The sequence below is a fragment of the Erythrolamprus reginae genome, chromosome 2 (assembly GCF_031021105.1).
Source record: "Erythrolamprus reginae isolate rEryReg1 chromosome 2, rEryReg1.hap1, whole genome shotgun sequence".
Taxonomy (NCBI): domain Eukaryota; kingdom Metazoa; phylum Chordata; class Lepidosauria; order Squamata; family Dipsadidae; genus Erythrolamprus; species Erythrolamprus reginae.
The window spans coordinates 347,441,776-347,460,813 of record NC_091951.1 but is presented as its reverse complement, the minus strand read 5'-3'; the positions used below and the strand labels follow the sequence as shown (position 1 = coordinate 347,460,813).

The 19,038-nt window shown below is 45.4% G+C and overlaps 2 protein-coding genes across 2 annotated transcripts in view; one reads left to right on the top strand and one right to left on the bottom strand.

The window, feature by feature from the left end:
- SETBP1 (SET binding protein 1) overlaps nt 1–19,038 on the top strand; it is a 786,996-nt gene that overhangs the window by 26,459 nt on the left and 741,499 nt on the right. The window lies entirely within an intron of this gene.
- LOC139159064 (uncharacterized) lies at nt 457–4,386 on the bottom strand. The gene is made up of 2 exons (XM_070736430.1): nt 3,882–4,386; nt 457–945 (listed from the first exon to the last, which is right to left on the bottom strand). The coding sequence occupies exons 1-2, from the start codon at nt 4,384–4,386 to the stop codon at nt 665–667; spliced, it is 786 nt and encodes a 261-aa protein (XP_070592531.1). The 3' UTR covers nt 457–664.

Here is a 19,038-nt window from a genome sequence, read left to right as displayed (position 1 = left end):
ATGCCTAATGGGCATTTCTAATCTCCAGGGGGAGTTGGTTCCAGAGGGCCGGGGCTGCCACAGAGAAGGCTCTTCCCCTGGGCCCCGCCAAACGGCATTGTTTAGTTGACGGGACCCGGAGAAGGCCCACTCTGTGGGACCTAACTAGTCGCTGGGATTCTAATCCAACTTCCTGCTTGAGCAGGAGAACATATACAATTTCAGACAAAAGTTTGTCCAATATCTTTCTAAAAGCCTGTATTGACAATTTCAGTCAGGTTGCTTCCCAGTCTTTTCTCTTAAATCCCCCACCCCCTAATGATGAAGCATCCACAACTTCTGGAGGCAAACTGTTCCACTGGTTAATTGTTTTCACTGTTCGGAAGCTTCTCCTTAGTTCCCAGTTGATTCTCTCCTTAGAAACTGAAGAGTCCAGAGACAGGCTAAGTAAAGACGGTTCCTTTATTCAGCTCTTAAAAGGAGAAGTGACAATCAGCGGAACATGTCTGCTCTACCTGGGGAGAAACCGCTCTTTTTATACATTTGCGGCTCCCGCCAAAAGAGAGCAGCCTGCATCTGAGCCAATCAGGAGCGACTTCCTGTTTCCAGCTCAGACAGCGTTTCAAAAGGAACAAACTATTTACAAGGATACAACACCCCTCCCTCCTTAGTCAGAATATATCACTCAAGAAAGCCACGTGACGAAGTCCTCCAACCTGCTCGGTCTTCGCAGGGCTCGCTCCGACCTGCACAGTTCATTTGAGTCCTCGCTTCCAACGGTGGAGGTTGGTTCGCCTGTACTTCCACAGTGCGGCTGGGGCCTAGTTTGGGCTCCGGACCGCTGAGTCGATTGGGCAGGCACAACACCGACCTCTGAGGATGAAGACGGCTCGGCATCGCTGGAGGACCCTTCCTGACTGGATAAGTCCATTTGAATGTCCATTAATGCGGGTTGCGCATTACAGTCTATTAGAGTGGGAGAGTCTGTTTTAGCGGTTTGTTCAGGGGAGGTTTCAATGCGCTTTCGTACATGGTCAATGTGCCGCTTCCACATTCGACCATCATCCAATTTTACAATGTATGTTTTAGGAGCAGTTTGTTGTACAATTATTCCCTTCATCCAATTCAAACCCCCATCAAAATTATTTGCAAAAACACTTTGACCCAAATACAATTGTATTTCAGGGTTCACATACATAGGACTATGAGTACAAAACCTTGGGTGTAACCTATCCAGTGGGGACCTAAGTTTCCTTCCCATTAGTATTTCAGCAGGGCTTATGTGTGTGTGGGAATTTGGTGTAATATGTTGTGTTAACAAAAATTGGTCCAGATGCTGTTGTACATCTCCAGGGCCTGACCTGCGCAATGCCTCTTTTGCCACCCGAACGTATCGTTCTACCAAACCATTAGCCCAGGGCGAGTAAGGCGAGATGAGAGCATGTCTGACCCCCAAGTTATCTAAAAATAATTCAAATTGCCTGGCTGTCAATTGGGGTCCATTGTCTGACACTAAGATGTCAGGACAGCCATGGGTGGCAAACAAATGGCGCAGAACCTTAATTGTGGCACTCGTGGTTATATTATTCATTGCAATGATTTCCACCCACTTGGAAAATGCATCTACCACTATTAAGAAATATTGTGACCCCACTGGCCCTGCAAAATCAATATGGACCCTGGACCAAGGCCCTGTAGGTTGTTCCCACTCTGCTGGAGTTGTTTTGGGGGGGTTAGGCCGAGACTCTTGGCATGGATCACACTTGGCTACCCACTTTTCAATATCAGTATCCAGACCTGGCCACCATAAGTGCCCCCTAGCTAGGCCCTTCATCCTGACAATGCCAGGATGGCCCACATGTAACATTGTGAGTACTTTGGTCTTTAGAATCTCAGGAATGATTACTCGATCACCCCACAACAGGAAACCTTTAACATATGACAATTCCAATCTTTTGGTTTTAAAATCACTTAAGTCAGATTCTACAGAGTCATTCTGCCACCCCTTAAGTACACAGTTTACCACCTTTTTCAAAATTGGATCTTGCTGCGTGTGCGCAGCCACCTCCCTTGCTGTTGTTAGTGGGTTATCTTCGAGCTCTATCATTAAAACATCAGCAGATGGGGCAGGGTCCTCTACTAACTCTGCCATTGGGCACCTACTGAGACCATCTGCGTGGTTGATGGTTTTACCCCCTTTGTGAATGAGCTCGTACTGGTATCCTGAGAGGAGCAAGGCCCACCTGATTAATCTTGGAGACATAAATGGGGGAGTTGGTTTGTTGGGGGCTAAGAGGCCTAATAAAGGCTTGTGGTCGGTAACCAATTCAAAACTCCTGCCAAAGAGATAATTATGAAATTTCTTCACCCCAGCCACTAACGCTAGAGCCTCCTTATCTAGTTGGCTGTAGTTTCTCTCCGTATTGGTCATTGTCCCTGAAAAGAAGGCAATTGGGGCCTCTGTATTATTAGGCAACACATGTGCCAAGACCCCTCCCACGCCATATGGGGATGCATCGCACGTAAGCCTGACGGGTAGTAAAGTGCTATACTGGACTACTACACTTGCGGAAGTTAACAACTGCTTTATTTGTAAGAAGGCTTCGTGCTCAGTTCTCCCCCATGTCCAAAGGGTTCCTTTCTGAAGTAGCCGGTGTAGAGGCTCTGCTGCTGTTGCCTTTTGTTTTAAAAAGACAGAGTAAAAGTTTAGAAGGCCTAAGAATGCCTGCAATTCTGTTCTATTCTGTGGCTCTGGGGCTTCCCTGATGGCTTTTAATTTTTCAGTAGTGGGGTGTATGCCTTCCCCATCGATTCTATATCCTAAGAATTCTACACTGTTGGTTCCCCACACACATTTGTCAGGTTTGATTCTTAACCCTTTATCTTGTAGTCTATGTAATACTTCTCTTATTCTTCTGTTGAGTTGAGATTGGTTTTCTCCTGAAATTAAAATGTCATCAAAATAGGGAATGGTCCCTTTAATTCCTGACAACAAACGTTCCATTATGCTTTGAAAAATCCCAGGGGCTATGCTTACCCCAAATTGTAATCTGGTACATTTAAATGCACCCCTGTGGGTGACAATTGTCTGTGCGAGTGCTGTGGGTTCATCGACAGGGAGTTGCTGGTAAGATTGGCCTAAATCGATTTTTGCGAACACTTTCCCTTCCCCCAGGGAGTGAAGGAGCTGTTGTACCACTGGAATGGGGTAAGGGTGATGTTGGAGGGCTTTGTTGAGCGTAGACTTATAGTCAGCGCAAACCCTCAAAGAGCCATCCGGTTTAAGAGGCGTAACTATGGGTGTTTCCCATGGCCCCTGCTCTACAGGAACTAAAATTCCCTGGCTTATGAGCTTGTCTAGCTGTAGGTCAACTTGGGAAGGAGCGGGTGGGGTACCCTGCAAGGTTTGAGCCGGACAGGAGGGACCTTGGGGTCAATAGAAAAGGAGATAGGGGGCCCTTTATACGATCCCAAGGTGGGGCTAAACACTTCTGGGAATTCCTGTAAGAAGTTAGGCATGCTATCAGAGTTAACAGTACATATACCAGAAATTTCAATTCCCAATGGTTCCATCCAAGCCAAACCCAGGAGAGAGTGTCTAGCCCTTGTAACAACAATCATAGGAAGGGTACATTTAACAGTCTTAAACATAATAGGTACATTCACTTGGCCTAGAACAGGTATTATTCCCCCTTGAAAATCTCTAATTACCAATGAGGTTTGTAAAAGGTCAGACTTTGAGAGGCTAGGCATGTACATTATAAGCTTTTCCCACGGCATAATGGTGTATTTAGACCCCGTATCAAGTTCCATAGAGCATGGCTTGTTGTTTAGGAGCAGTGAGATTACAATCTTGCCCCCATTTTTTGTTGCCGTGCTATTCACAGAAAATTGATTGTTACCTCTTGAGTAGTCGCGGTTAGCGGTTGAGTAGTTCTTGCGGCCGGAAAACCGGGGAAACCGGTTTTCGTGTGGTTGAGGTGTTTGAGTCTGGAAACGAGGAGGACGAGGAGTGGAGAAAGATTCCTCAGGTAAAGGTGCTCTGCAGGCTTCGGCGATATGGCCGCGTCGGTTGCAGTGGCGGCAAATGGCATCCCGGAAGGGGCAGCGTTGGCGCGGATGGTTTCCTCGGCAGCCGGCGCAGGGGGCGACGGGGCGAGGGTATCTGGGTTGTCTCGGTTGGTCCTGTTGCAGCAGGAAACAGCTGTTCTCGTTGAGGGCTGGTGGGCTGAGGTCGTCTGGGGCCTCAGCGCGGGAAAACGTGGAGTCGATCTTGGCGATGACCTCTCGCTTGTCGTGCTCCTTCAGCTCTTTGGCAGCAGCGTCGGCGACCTCTGCGGTTTGTGCCAGCTTGATTACTGCCTGGAGAGACGGCTCGTCTTCGGTGAGGAGCTTGTTCCAGACCATGGCATTTCTCATGCCGAAAATTAAGGCATCAGTGAGGCGAGCTTCCAGGCTATCAAACTTGCATTTTGAAAGCACCGTTCGAAGACGCTGATTAATGGATTCGGATTCGAGCTGGGCCATTCTTGAAAACTGGTGCCGGAAAACGACGGCTGGTTTTGTAGGCTTGAAATGGCTCGCGAGCTTGGTTTGCAGGATGTCCCAAGTGACGGATTTGGCTGGGAGCGGATCGGTGAGAGTCTGGGCGAGATCGAATATTTCTGGATCGCAGTAGTTCAGGAAGATTGCCCGCTTTCGTTCGGCGTCGGCGTCCCTTATTCCCGCAGCTTCGAGGAAGATCTCGAACTTGGCTATGTAGGCGTCCCATTAATCAGCCCCTTCAATCTCCGGATTGAAGAACTCAGGAGCCCGGCCGATTTGAAGGTTGTTCATCTTGCACGCGTGGTTCTTCCGTCCGTCGTCGCCAGTGAAGAGTCCAGAGACAGGCTAAGTAAAGACGGTTCCTTTATTCAGCTCTTAAAAGGAGAAATGACAATCAGCGGAACACGTCTGCTCTACCTGGGGAGAAACCGCTCTTTTTATACATTTGCGGCTCCCGCCAAAAGAGAGCAGCCCGCGTCTGAGCCAATCAGGAGCGACTTCCTGTTTCCAGCTCAGACAGAGTTTCAAAAGGAACAAACTATTTACAAGGATACAACAGAAACATAGAAACATAGAAGACTGACGGCAGAAAAAGACCTCATGGTCCATCTAGTCTGCCCTTATACTATTTCCTGTATTTTATCTTACAATGGATATATGTTTATCCCAGGCATGTTTAAATTCGATTACTGTGGATTTACCAACCACGTCTGCTGGAAGTTTGTTCCAAGGATCTACTACTCTTTCAGTAAAATAATATTTTCTCATGTTGCCTTTGATCTTTCCCCCAACTAACTTCAGATTGTGTCCCCTTGTTCTTGTGTTCACTTTCCTATTAAAGTTTCCATCCATTGCTTCTTGTCTTATCTTCAGGTCCTTTGGAGAATAGGTTCACCCCCCCCTTTTTTATGGCAGCCCCTCAAATATTGGAAGATTGCTATAATCAACAGGCGATCCTACTTTATCAAAAGCCCCACAGAAAAGTACTGCTACGTTTTGTCCAAACCAATCCCTTAGATAGAATAGAACCGCAACAACACAAGAGCATGCAACAGATTCAAACTTAATATTAACCGCTCCAAACTTGACTGTAAAAAATATGACTTTAACAATCGAGTTGTCGAAGCGTGGAACTCATTACCAGGCTCAATAGTGTCAACCCCCAACCCCCAACATTTCTCCCTTAGACTATCCACGATTGACCTCTCCAGGTTCCTAAGAGGTCAGTAAGGGGCGTACATAAGTGCACCAGTGTGCCTTTCGTCCCCCGTCCAATTGTCTTTCCTTTATCTCAAATATCATATAGATTTTCTTCCTTTCATATATCTTATCCTCTATTTTATATTTTTCTTTATATATATTACCTCATGTCTATTCTCTTCTATGTATTGTGTATTGGACAAAATAAATAAATAAAATAAAAATAAAATAGAATAGAATTCTTTATTGGCCAAGTGTGATTGGACACACAAGGAATTTGTCTTGGTGCATATGCTCCCAGAATACATAAAAGAAAAAGATACATTTGTCAATGTAGATTTTGAAGCCATGAGATTCTTCTTCTGCCTGGACCTTGTTTGCCTTCAATTTTTCCCTGGATCATTAGAGGAAGTTTCATTAGACTAGAGATGAGGTTTATCCAGAAAGTAAGGCTACCAGTTATGTAGATCTCATGGGGAATGTTCGCAGGGAATTAACGCTGCTACAATGGGTGTCCAAGATTTGTGCACGGTGGATGCCCAAGATTTTTCTCGCCAATTGCTGAGTTTTGAATTAGGGGGCTGAAGGAGAATGGGCATGGCGCCACTGATTGACGTTTACTCTCTGGAGTATGGTGATAAGCCTAAGTTTCATCTCCTGTCTCTATACTGTTGTGGTTAGCTCTGGCCCTGCTCCTGCCCCAAGGACTGTGGATGTGGGGGAGACATCCATATGCTGCAGGCCTGTTTTGCCCCCAGTGGAATCTGCTGATGAAGGCTCCTCTGACCAAGAAGACATGAGTGACAGGGAGGAGGAGAGTGTGGCAGACAGCTCAGAAGGAGATCAATTATCTAGCTCCTCCTTGGATTCAGAACTAGAGTTAATGATACAGCCACGCATGAGGAGAGCGATGCATAGGCAGCAACAACTGAGAGATTATTATCAAAGAAAATGAGGCCACCTGTGGTTGGGTGGGGCTGTGGTCATTAGTGAGGCTGCTATAAAGAGCAGCCTGTGGGTTTGGCCATTGTGGAGGATTATCTGATCATTGTGTTTCATGACTGCTTTACTGACTTTGACTTTTTGTGTGCTGATTTTTCCCCAGAGCAAAGTGTGTTTCACTTTGTGAAAGAAGAAGGACTGTGAATTGCCTCACAGCTGCAAGATAAGTATCACAGAACTGATAAGGGACTTGTACAAATTACCAGTTTGTTTGGAGACCAGTGCTCTTTGCTATACCAAAAGAGGGCTTGGTTTAAGTGAATTTTCATTATAAAGAACATTGTTTTGAATTTTAAAACGTGTGTGTGTCTGAAATTTGTACCTGTGAATTTTTGGGAGGAGTCTACCAGAGAGCCCGACAGAACATATACAGTTGAGAAAAGTCTCACCTTCAATCTTGGAATGATCAAGAAATTGGCACTGATTCTGTCAATTCTGTGCCTAATAATCTTAATGATCATTTGTTCTCAATGATGTTAGTATGTCTCGGTACAAAACCTTCAACACACATTAAAGAGTTTGGTATAGGAAATGGGGGTTAGTCAAGTGAAGATTCAGACTTAGTAGCAATGTACAGTATATATAACAATATTATTATTTACAAATACAGTGTTCCCTCGATTTTCACGGGTTCAAACTTCGCGAAAAGTCTATACCACGGTTATTCAAAAATATTAATTAAAAAATACTTTGTGGGTTTTTCCCCCTATACCACGGTTCTTCCACCTTTAATAAATATTTTTAAAATAAACTTTAATAAATAAACATGGTAAGTAATAATCTGAATGGTTGCTAAGGGAATGAGAAATTGCAGTTTAGGGGTTTAAAGTGTTAAGGGAAGGCTTGTGATACTGTCCATAGCCAAAAATAGTGTATTTACTTCTGCATCTCTACTTCGCGGAAATTCCACTTTCGCGGGCAGTCTCAGAACGCATCCCCCGCGAAAATCGAGGGAACACTGTATACAGAATAAGCAATACACATATAATACTACTAATAGTTTACAAACCATGCATACAGCAATAATATAGATCACGGCAAATATTTATTTATTTTATTTATTTATTTATTAGATTTGTATGCCGCCCCTCTCCGTAGACTCGGGGTGGCTAATGAAATAACTCCCCCCACAGGGAATGGTGTTGGCGCCCTCTTTTGGGGAACAAGTAAATGTTCCTTAAAGGTACAGTCTTTACATTATACAAACTGACATTGTTAGCTACTGTATGGCAACACCCAAGCAGGTCATGTTCAATATACTAACAAATGATCTTTGTGTATTCAGTTACAGTCATTGTTTGTCCTTACTATAGTAAAAAAGTCACACTGTTCTTTTGAGATCTCTTAAATAGCTGGCAGGGGAAAACAGTTTTTATAGAATACTAGCTTGTTCTGTCGGGCTCTCTGGTAGAATCCTCCCAAAAATTCACAGGTACAAATTTCAGACACACACACGTTTGAAAATTCAAAACAATGTTCTTTATAATGAAAATTCACTTAAACCAAGCCCTCTTTTGGTATAGCAAAGAGCACTCGTCTCCAAACAAACTGGTAATTTGTACAAGTCTCTTATCAGTTCTGTGATACTTAGCTTGCAGCTGTGAGGCAATTCACAGTCCTTCTTCTTTCACAAAGTGAAACACACTTGGCTCTGGTTTAGTTTCAAAGTGGGGGAAAATCAGCACACAAAAGATCAAAGTCAGTAAACAGTCATGAAACACAACAATCAGATAATCTTCCACAATGGCCAAACCCAGAGGCTGCTATTTATAGCAGCCTCACTACTGACCACAGCCCCACCCAACCACAGGTGGCCTCATTTTCTTTGATAATAATCTCTCAGGTGTTGTTGCCTATGCATCGCTCTCCGCATGCGTGGCTGTATCATTAACTCTTAATTAATAATAATAATAATTTATTAGATTTGTATGCCGCCCCTCTCCGAAGACTCGGGGCGGCTCACAACAAGTGATAAAACAATATTGTACAGGCACAAATCTAATATTAAGAAAAAACTAAAAAAACCCTATCAATTAAAAAACCACACAACACATACATACCAAACATAAATTATAATAAGCTTGGGGGAAAGGTGTCTCAAATCCCCCATGCCTGGCGGTATAGATGGGTCTTAAGTAGTTTACGGAAGACGAGGAGGGTGGGAGCAGTTCTAATCTCCAAGGGGAGTTGATTCCAGAGGGCCGGGGCCGCCACAGAGAAGGCTCTTCCCCTGGGGCCCGCCAGACGACATTGTTTAGTCGACGGGACCCGGAGAAGGCCAACTCTGTGGGACCTTATCGGCCGCTGGGATTCGTGCGGTAGTAGGCGGTTCCGGAGGTATTCTAGCCCAATGCCATGTAGGGCTTTAAAGGTCATGACCAACACTTTGAATTGTGACCGGAAACTGATCGGCAGCCAATGCAAGCCACGGAGTGTTGTAGAAACGTGGGCGAATCTAGGAAGCCCCACGATAGCTCTCGCGGCTGCGTTCTGCACAATCTGAAGTTTCCAAACACTTTTCAAAGGTAGCCCCATGTAGAGAGCGTTGCAGTAATCGAACCTCGAGGTGATAAGGGCATGAGTGACTGTGAGCAATGACTCCCTGTCCAAATAGGGCCGCAACTGGTGCACCAGGCGAACCTGGGCAAACGCCCTCCTCGCCACAGCCGAAAGATGATGTTCCAATGTCAGCTGTGGGTCGAGGAGGACGCCCAGGTTGCGCACCCTCTCTGAGGGGGTCAGTAGTTCCCCCCCCCCAGGGTAATGGACGGACAGATGGAATTGTCCTTGGGAGGCAACACCCACAGCCACTCCGTCTTGTCTGGATTGAGTTTGAGTTTGTTGACACCCATCCAGGCCCCAACAGCCTCCAGGCACCGGCACATCACTTCCACTGCTTCGCTGACTGGACATGGGGTGGAGATGTACAATTGGGTATCATCCGCATATTGATGATACCTCACCCCATGCCCTTGGATGATCTCACCCAGCGGTTTCATGTAGATATTAAATAGCAGGGGGGAGAGGACCGACCCCTGAGGTACCCCACAAGGGAGAAACCTAGAGGTCGACCTCTGACCCCCCACTAACACCGACTGCGACCGACTGGAGAGGTAGGAGGAGAACCACTGGAGAACAGTGCCTCCCACTCCCAACCCCTCCAGTCGGCGCAGAAGGATACCATGGTCGATGGTATCGAAAGCCGCTGAGAGGTCAAGAAGCACCAGGACAGAGGACAAGCCCCTGTCCCGGGCCCGCCAGAGATCATCCATCAACGCGACCAAAGCAGTTTCCGTGCTGTAGCCGGGCCTGAAACCCGACTGCTGGGGACCTAGATAATCGGCTTCTTCCAAGGACCGCTGGAGTTGGAGCGCCACCACCTTCTCAACAACCTTCCCCATAAAGGGAAGGTTGGAGACTGGACGGTAGTTATTAAGCACGGCTGGGTCCAGGGAAGGCTTCTTGAGGAGGGGGCGCACAAGTGCCTCCTTATAAGGAGCCGGGAAGGACCCCCTCCCCAAGGAGGCGGTGACAATCTCCTGGACCCAGCTCCGTGTCACCTCTCGACTGGCCGAAACCAACCAAGAGGGACACGGATCCAGTAAGCAGGTGGCAGAACTCACAGCTCCAATGGCCTTGTCCACTTCATCAGGTGTCACCAAGTCAAACTCCTCCCAGACAGATGGACAAAGACGTTTAGCCCCAGTCACCTCGACTGACTCATTGTCAGCCGATACTGCTATGCAATTGGAGTCGAGTTCCGCTCGGATCCGAGCGACTTTATCAGCGAAAAACGAGTTAAATTCCTCAGCACTGCCCTGCAAGGGTTCCCCAACTCCCCCCTGATTTAGAAGGGAGCGGGTCACCCTAAACAGAGCAGCCGGGCGGGATTCCGCTGATGCAATCAAGGCGGCATGGTACGCGCATCTTGCCGCCTTGAGCGCCACTTTGTAAGTCTTAATAAAAGCTCTTACAAGTGTTCGGTCGGATTCGTACTTACTCTTCCTCCATCGCTTCTCTAGACGTCTCTTCTGGCGTTTCAACTCCCGGAGCTCCTCGTTGAACCATGGAGCTCTACGGGGTCTAGTGCCACAGAGAGGTCGCAGTGGCGCAATTCGGTCAAGAGCCTCCGCTGCAGCCTTGTTCCAGGCCTCAGCAAGAGACTCTGCCGAGCTGTGGACGAGCGAATCTGCTAAAACCCCAAGCGCCTTCTGAAAGCCCTCAGGGTCCATCAGGCGTCTGGGGCGGAACCTCCTAATCGGTTCTGCCTCCCTGCGGGGGGGGGGGGATTGGAGCCAGGAAGTTGAGCCGCAGTAGAAAATGGTCTGACCATGACAAAGGCAATGCTTCTAAGCCCCTTAGTCTCAGACCACTATTCAATTGCTCCGAGAGGAATACCAAGTCGGGTGTGTGTCCACCCTCGTGAGTCGGACCCTGAACTACTTGAGTCAGGTCCATGGCTGTCATGGTGGCCATGAACTCCTGTGCTAATCCTGAGGAACCGCCGAGCGACGGCAGATTGAAGTCCCCCAGGACAATAAGTCCGGGGAACTCCACTGCCAGCCCGGCCACCTCTTCGAGCAGCACAGGCAGGGCTGTTGACATGCAGCTGGGAGGCAGGTACGTGAGTAACAAGCCCACCTGAACCCCTAAGTCCAACTTCACAAGGAGTGACTCACAACCCGCGATCTCAGGAACAACGAGTCTACGCAGATGGAGGCTCTCCCTGGCTACAATAGCCACTCCTCCCCCCCTTCCCTGGGGTCGAGGCTGGTGCCATATCTGAAACCCGGCTGGACATATTTCTGAGAGAGGCACCCCTCCCTCTGGGCCCAGCCAGGTTTCAGTAACACATGCCAGATCGGCCTCCTCATCCAGGATCAGATCCCGGATGAGGAGAGCTTTATTCACAAACGATCTGGCATTGAGTAGCAGCAGCTTGAGCCCAGGGCCCGGATTACACTCGTCACCAGGGCTCCAGTTTGAGCTCACGGAACCGGAACTCTTGTTCCGAATCCAAGGAGGAGCTAGATAATTGATCTCCTTCTGAGCTTTCTGCCCCACTCTCCTCCTCCTTGTCACTCATGTCTTCTTGGTCAGAGGAGCCTTCATCAGCATATTCCACCGGGGGCAAAACAGGCCTGCGGCATGTGGATGTCTCCCCCACATCCACAGTCCTTGGGGCAGGAGCTGGGCCAGAGCTAACCACAACAATATATAAGCAGAATTTCTAACATTTGCAGACTCCTACTGTAAGTGAATCGAAGTGACTTTGTCTACGTGACTTACATGTAGCTCTCTTTCATTTTATCTCCTGAAAATGTGCAAAGTACTTGGCTGAAACAGAGCGAATGACTCAAACTCACCTGGTGCGATTTTTGACTCGCTCAGCTGTAAAAACATCTGTGGCGTTTTCCACCTGGCTCTTTCCAGTGTAGTACAGAAGCTCAACTATTACTTCCAGTCGTTTCTTCATGGCTTTCGGATCACGTGAAGCTTCTCTTTGAGCCAAATATCAAACACGTCTTAACTGGAACCTGAACACTTATGTCAGAGTTGCCGTTTGATGAATTCAAGGGAGGTCGCAGCAGGTAGAGTTGGCAAAGTCAGATTCTTCCCTCTGCCTTGATTTTTTTTCCCCACTTTGTTGTGAGATCAAAGTCAAGCGGAGGAAATAGAGAGTTGATGCACAAAGGCAGAATCAAAGAGAATTTATCTTATGAAGAAAAATCGTTGAATATACTTGCTGTGCAGCCCTCCATAAAGCTAGCTGGGATAAGTTTTAAAAAGAATCAGAATAGCATGGAAGGGACCTTGGAGGTCTTCTAGTGCAACCCCCTGCTTAAGCAGGAGAACCTATGACAGTGAGGGCAAACCTTTTTTTGCTCAGGGGCCAAAAGGGAGCATGTGCACAGAATAGTGTGTTTGTTTGTTTGTTTGTTTGTTCATAGAAACATAGAAACATAGAAACATAGAAACATAGAAACATAGAAACATAGAAACATAGAAACATAGAAACATAGAAACATAGAAACAGAGAAACAGAGAAACAGAGAAACAGAGAAACAGAGAAACAGAGAAACAGAGAAACATAGAAACATAGAAACATAGAAACATAGAAACAGAGAAACAGAGAAACAGAGAAACAGAGAAACAGAGAAACAGAGAAACAGAGAAACAGAGAAACAGAGAAACAGAGAAACAGAGAAACAGAGAAACAGAGAAACAGAGAAACAGAGAAACAGAGAAACAGAGAAACAGAGAAACAGAGAAACAGAGAAACAGAGAAACAGAGAAACAGAGAAACAGAGAAACAGAGAAACAGAGAAACAGAGAAACAGAGAAACAGAGAAACAGAGAAACAGAGAAACAGAGAAACAGAGAAACAGAGAAACAGAGAAACAGAGAAACAGAGAAACAGAGAAACAGAGAAACAGAGAAACAGAGAAACAGAGAAACAGAGAAACAGAGAAACAGAGAAACAGAGAAACAGAGAAACAGAGAAACAGAGAAACAGAGAAGACTGACGGCAGAAAAAGACCTCATGGTCCATCTAGTCTGCCCTTATACTATTTTCTGAATTTTATCTTAGGATGGATCTATGTTTATCCCAGGCATGCTTAAATTCAGTTACTGTGGATTTAGCAACCACGTCTGCTGGAAGTTTGTTCCAAGGATCTACTACTCTTTCAGTAAAATAATATTTTCTCACGTTGCCTTTAATCATTCCCCCAACTAACTTCAGATTGTCTCCCCTTGTTCTTGTGTTCACTTTCCTATTAAAAACACTTCCCTCCTGAACCTTATTTAACCCTTTAACATATTTAAATGTTTCGATCATGTCCCCCCTTTCCCTTCTGCCCTCCAGACTATACAGAGGGAGTTCATGAAGTCTTTCCTGATACATTTTATGCTTAAGACCTTCCACCATTCTTGTAGCCCGTCTTTGGACCCGTTCGATTTTGTCAATATCTTTTTGTAGGTGAGGTCTCCAGAACTGAACACAGTACTCCAAATGTGGTCTCACTAGCGCTCTATATAAGGGGATCACAATCTCCCTCTTCCTTCTTGTTATACCTCTAGCTATGCAGCCAAGCATCCTACTTGCTTTTCCTACCGCCCGACCACACTGCTCACCAAAATCGTTGAATATACTTGCTGTGCAGCCCTCCATAAAGCTAGCTGGGATAAGTTTTAAAAAGAATCAGAATAGCGTGGAAGGGACCTTGGAGGTCTTCTAGTGCACCCCCCTGCTTAAGCAGGAGACCCTATGACAGTGAGGGCAAACCTTTTTTTTGCTTGGGTGTCAAAAGGGAGCATTTGCACAGAATAGTGTATGCATGCATTTATTTATTTATTCATTTGTCCAATACACAAATACATAGGAAGAAAAATAGACATGTGGTAATAGATATAAGGGTAAAAGTGAACTTAGAGGAGAGGATATATGAAAGGAAGAGAATATATATGATAGTTGAAAGAAAGGAAAGACAATTGGACAGGGGACAAAAGGCACACCAGTGCACTTATGTACGCCCCTTACTGGCCTCTTAGGAACCTGGAGAAGTCAATCATGGAGAGTCTAAGGGAGAAATGTTGGGGGTTAGGGGTTGGCACAATTGAGTCCGGTAATGAGTTCCACGCTTCAATAACTCGATTGTTGAAATCATATTTTTTACAGTCAAGTTTGGAGCAGTTCGTATTAAGTTTGAATCTATTACGTGCTCTTCTGTTATTGCGGTTGAAGCTGAAGCCCACATCTATAATGCAGTGCCCTCCCCGTGCACATGTGTGCACATCCCCCACACACTGTCCCCTAAACACATGTGCACAGGCCTCACTGAAGCCTCCAAAAGGTCCGTTTGGCCTTTTTCTGCCATCCACATCCTCTGGAGGCTTCCTTGAAGCCTGGGGATAGCTGAAACGTCCTTCCCTGCCCTTCAGAAGGCAAAAACTCAGCTGGCTAGCACACACATGTGTGCTGGAGTTGACATAGGGCAGCACCTTGCCAGGAGTGGGCTACCAGTCCTGGCCCTACAAGAATGGGTCAGGAGTGCACCCCTGCTTCACTCCCTCGCACGCATGCATGCAAGTGCACCATTTCCAGGTTTTTTAACTTCTGCGCATGCACAGAAGCAAAAATAACTTGGAAATCATGCTCATGCAAGATTCAGCTTCTGTGCATGCGCAGAAGCTGAATCTCATCCGAGCGTGATGCTCTTTCATTGTTATTCTCTGCAAAGAAGAATGTTTTCCAAGCCCTAAGTCTTTGCAGGGTTTCTTTCATTGCTCTACTTGCTCAACCTAAATCTTACCAGCGATGCTCTGCATGTGGGATGTGGGTTTGTCCTAGGATGACCATTTGCCACAGATTAAGATGGATTCTGCTTTATGCTTCTGCCTTTTCCAAATTCTAAAAGAAAATTGAATCTGTTTCTTGGCGTACACTTGGTTTGAGACTGGGAGCTGATGGGTAACAAGGTTGGATCAGTTGCAAACAATATATTATTATTATTATTATTATTATTATTATTATTATTATTATTAATTAGATTTGTATGCCGCCCCTCTCCGAAGATTGTAATTTTGTCTCTCTGGCCACTAGATGGGGATAAAGTGCAACAACAACAGTATACATATAAAGATCACATATTGGGGCATATTTGTCCCTCCAGCCACTAGATGGGGTTAGAGAGCAATGACATCATATAAAAATTATATGCTGTGGCATGACAATTTATCTGCAATGAAAATAACATTTTAATATCTGTTGGCTACATTTGACATGTTGCCAAAGGGATGGAAAGTCAGCTTGCTTAAGACTGGTCCACAAATTATCTTTACTACACACCTAAAGACCTGGCTTTTTTGGCAGGCTTGGGTGCATTAAGTTATCATCTTGATTTGGCCATGAATGATTGAGAATTATGTAGAGTTTTAAGGGTTATTGACATATTTTTACATTGTCTTTTATTATTGGCTTTTTCCTCTACTCAGTCAGAATTTTAATCGGAGATTTATCCATTGTTACCTTATTTTTGTTAATATATTGCTTCACATTTTTACATATTTGCATTTTTTTCTTTCAAATTTATTTGTTAATTTTTTGAATTGTCTTTCTGCACAGTTTCTTTTCTTTTATCTTTTCTTTCCTCTAACCAATTAAAAAGAAGGGCTAGGGGGCACATGATAGCTGCATACAGGTACTTAAGGGGTTGCCACGAAGAGGAGGGGGACACACTGTTTTCCAGGGCACCAGAGGGCCAGACGAGGAACAACAGTTGGAAACTGACCAAGGAAAGATTCAACCTGGAGATAAGGAAGAATTTCCTGATAGTGAGAGCGATCAACCAGTGGAACGGCCTGCCAGCGGAGATTGTGGACTCCCCAACTTTGGACATTTTCAAGAGGAGATTGGACTGCCATTTGGCTGGGGTGCTGTAGGATTTCCTGCTCAAGCAGGGGGTTGGACTTGATGACCTGTAAGGTCCCTTTCAACTCTAATAATAAATAAATAAATAAAATTAAGACTAACTGGAACACCGATGAGTTTGATCAGGCATTGCAATTGGTTCCATTTGGTGTACTATGAAAGCAAGGCAGCACCCGAGCCCCTAAAGAGCAACATGACAGGAGGTGATGAAAACCCTGGGGGAATATTTGGGATCTTGTAAAAGAGGCATCATCACAGGAGCAAAATGCATAGAGAGTCCAATTGTTTGGGGAAAATTTTGAGAGCTCAGGGCTGTGGGGGTGTTTGTTTGCTTAATTCTTCTGGGGCGTTTGGCCAAACTGATAAAAATGAAAAATTGGGAGGAGGGTCAAGGAAGTAAATTTAAGCATTGCAGTCTCTCTCTCTCTCTCTTTCTCCCATTCTCTTTCACTCGCTTTCTTTCTCTGTTTCTTATTGAAAACTGTATGATTCTTGTTTCCTTGATCACAAGTACAAGGAACTTGATATCTTCTTCCTTCCTTCCTTCCTTCCTTCCTTCCTTCCTTCCTTCCTTCCTTCCTTCCTTCCTTCTGTTTACAGGTACAAATTTCAGACACACACACGTTTGAAAATTCAAAACAATGTTCTTTATAACGAAAATTCAAATAAACTAAGCCCTCTTTTGGTATAGCAAAGGGCACTCATCTCCAAACAAACTGGTAATTTGTACGAGTCCCTTATCAGTTCTGTGATACTTAGATTGCAGCTGTGAGGCAATTCACAGTCCTTCTTCTTTCACAAAGTGAAACACACTTTGCTCTGGTTTAGTTTCAAAGCGGGGAAAAATCAGCACACAAAAAGTCAAAGTCAGTAAAGCAGTCACGATAATCCTCCACAATGGCCAAACCCATAGGCTGCTATTTATAGCAGCCTCACTAATTACCACAGCCCCACTCAACCACAGGTGGCCTCATTTTCTTTCATAATAATCTCTCAGTTGTTGCTGCCTATGCATCGCTCTCCGCATGCATGGCTGTATCATTAACTCTTGTTCTGAATCCAAGGAGGAGCTAGATAATTGATCTCCTTCTGAGCTGTCTGCCACACTCTCCTCCTCCCTGTCACTCATGTCTTCTTGGTCAGATGAGCCTTCATCAGCAGATTCCACCAGGGGCAAAACAGGCCTGCATCATATGGATGTCTCCCCCACATCCACAGTCCTTGGGGCAGGAGCTGGGCCAGAGCTAACCATAACACTTTCCTTCCTTCCTTCTTTCCTTCCTTCCTTCCTTCTCCTCCCTTCCTTCTTTTTCTCTCTCCCTCCCTTCCTTCCCTTTTCCTTGTCTTACAGTATGAGTCTAAATTTAATAGATTCTCTACTTAGGAAAGACTGTGTGTCCAGATGGCTTCATACAGATATGCTGGACCCTTTTCAAAGCTTCTTTCACACAGATGCTCATTTACTTCTTATTGCAGATGCTATCATAAAAATAGCTAATAATGCTGCTTTCGGCACTTGAGCTTCCAAGATGCATTTCTGCTGAAAATATGGACCTGGAATGATGGCAGCACGATGAACGTTTTGTCAGTTCAACTGAACAAAGAGAAATTAAGGTGTGTTCACAGAAGACCGATGAAAAAAATGAGATTACCCCCTTTAATGTTTTCAATGCAGCTGTGTTCCTATATGTAAGGGGCTGCCACAAGGAAGAGGGAGTTGAAAGCTATTCTCCAAAGCACCAGAAGGCAGACAAGAAGCAACAGATGGAAACTTGTCTTCCACACTTCTCCTGCACAAACGCTTAAATCTTTTTCCCCAGGCACAATCTCTTTCTTCCTATGGTTCTCTTGTAGCTATCTCAGCTAATGGCGACTAGATCACCTTTTCGCAGCCTCTGGTGGAGAGGCTTGGTAGTGCTTCTGTTCTGTCCAGCCCAATTAATGTTCTGTCGGGCTGTCTGGTAGAATCCTCCCAAAAATTCACAGGTACAAATTTCAGACACACACACGTTTGGAAATTCAAAACAATGTTCTTGTTAATGAAAATTCACTTAAACTAAGCCCTCTTTTGGTATAGCAAAAAGCACTCGTCTCCAAACAAACTGGTAATTTGTACAAGTCCCTTATCAGTTCTGTGATACTTAGCTTGCAGCTGTGAGGCAATTCACAGTCCTTTTTCTTTCACAAAGTGAAACACACTTTGCTCTGGTTTAGTTTCAAAGCGGGGGAAAAGCAGCACACAAAAGGTCAAAGTCAGTAAAGCAGTCACGAACACAACGATCAGATAATCCTCCACAATGGCCAAACCCACAGGCTGCTATTTATAGCAGCCTCACTAATTACCACAGCCCCACCCAACCACAGGTGGCCTCATTTTTTTTGATAATAATCTCTCAGTTGTTGTTGTCTATGCATCGCTCTCCACATGCGTGGCTGTATCATTAACTCTTGTTCTGAATCCAAGGAGGAGCTAGATAAGTGATCTCCTTCTGAGCTGTCTGCCCCACTCTCCTCCTCCCTGTCACTCATGTCTTCTTGGTCAGAGGAGCCTTCATCATCAGATTCCACCGGGAGCAAAACAGGCCTGCAGCATATGGATGTCTCCCCCACATCCACAGTCCTTGGGGCAGGAGCAGGGCCAGAGCTAACCACAACAATTAATTAGCCATAGTTAACCCCCAATAAAGACTCGAAAGCCAAATCACCATGTACAGTTGTCTATTTACAAAGAAACGTGCTGGAGACAGCAATGAAATCAGAGGAATGTGAGTGGCAATGCCCCAAATAGCATCTGAGAAATAAATCAGATTCCAGTCCAGTTCTCTCACAGAAGGTTCAATTTATTATCAGAGGCATGATGGTCATGCCATTGCCATTCC

What these genes read in the sequence shown, in the direction of transcription:
- LOC139159064 (XM_070736430.1), bottom strand. Translation starts at nt 4,386, where the DNA reads ATGGTCTGGAACAAGCTCCTCACCGAAGACGAGCCGTCTCTCCAGGCA. An exon ending in TAACCGCGACTACTCAAGAG is followed by an intron (nt 946 to 3,881) that starts GTAACAATCAAT and finishes CCACTCTAATAG; the next exon opens with ACTGTAATGCGCAACCCGCA.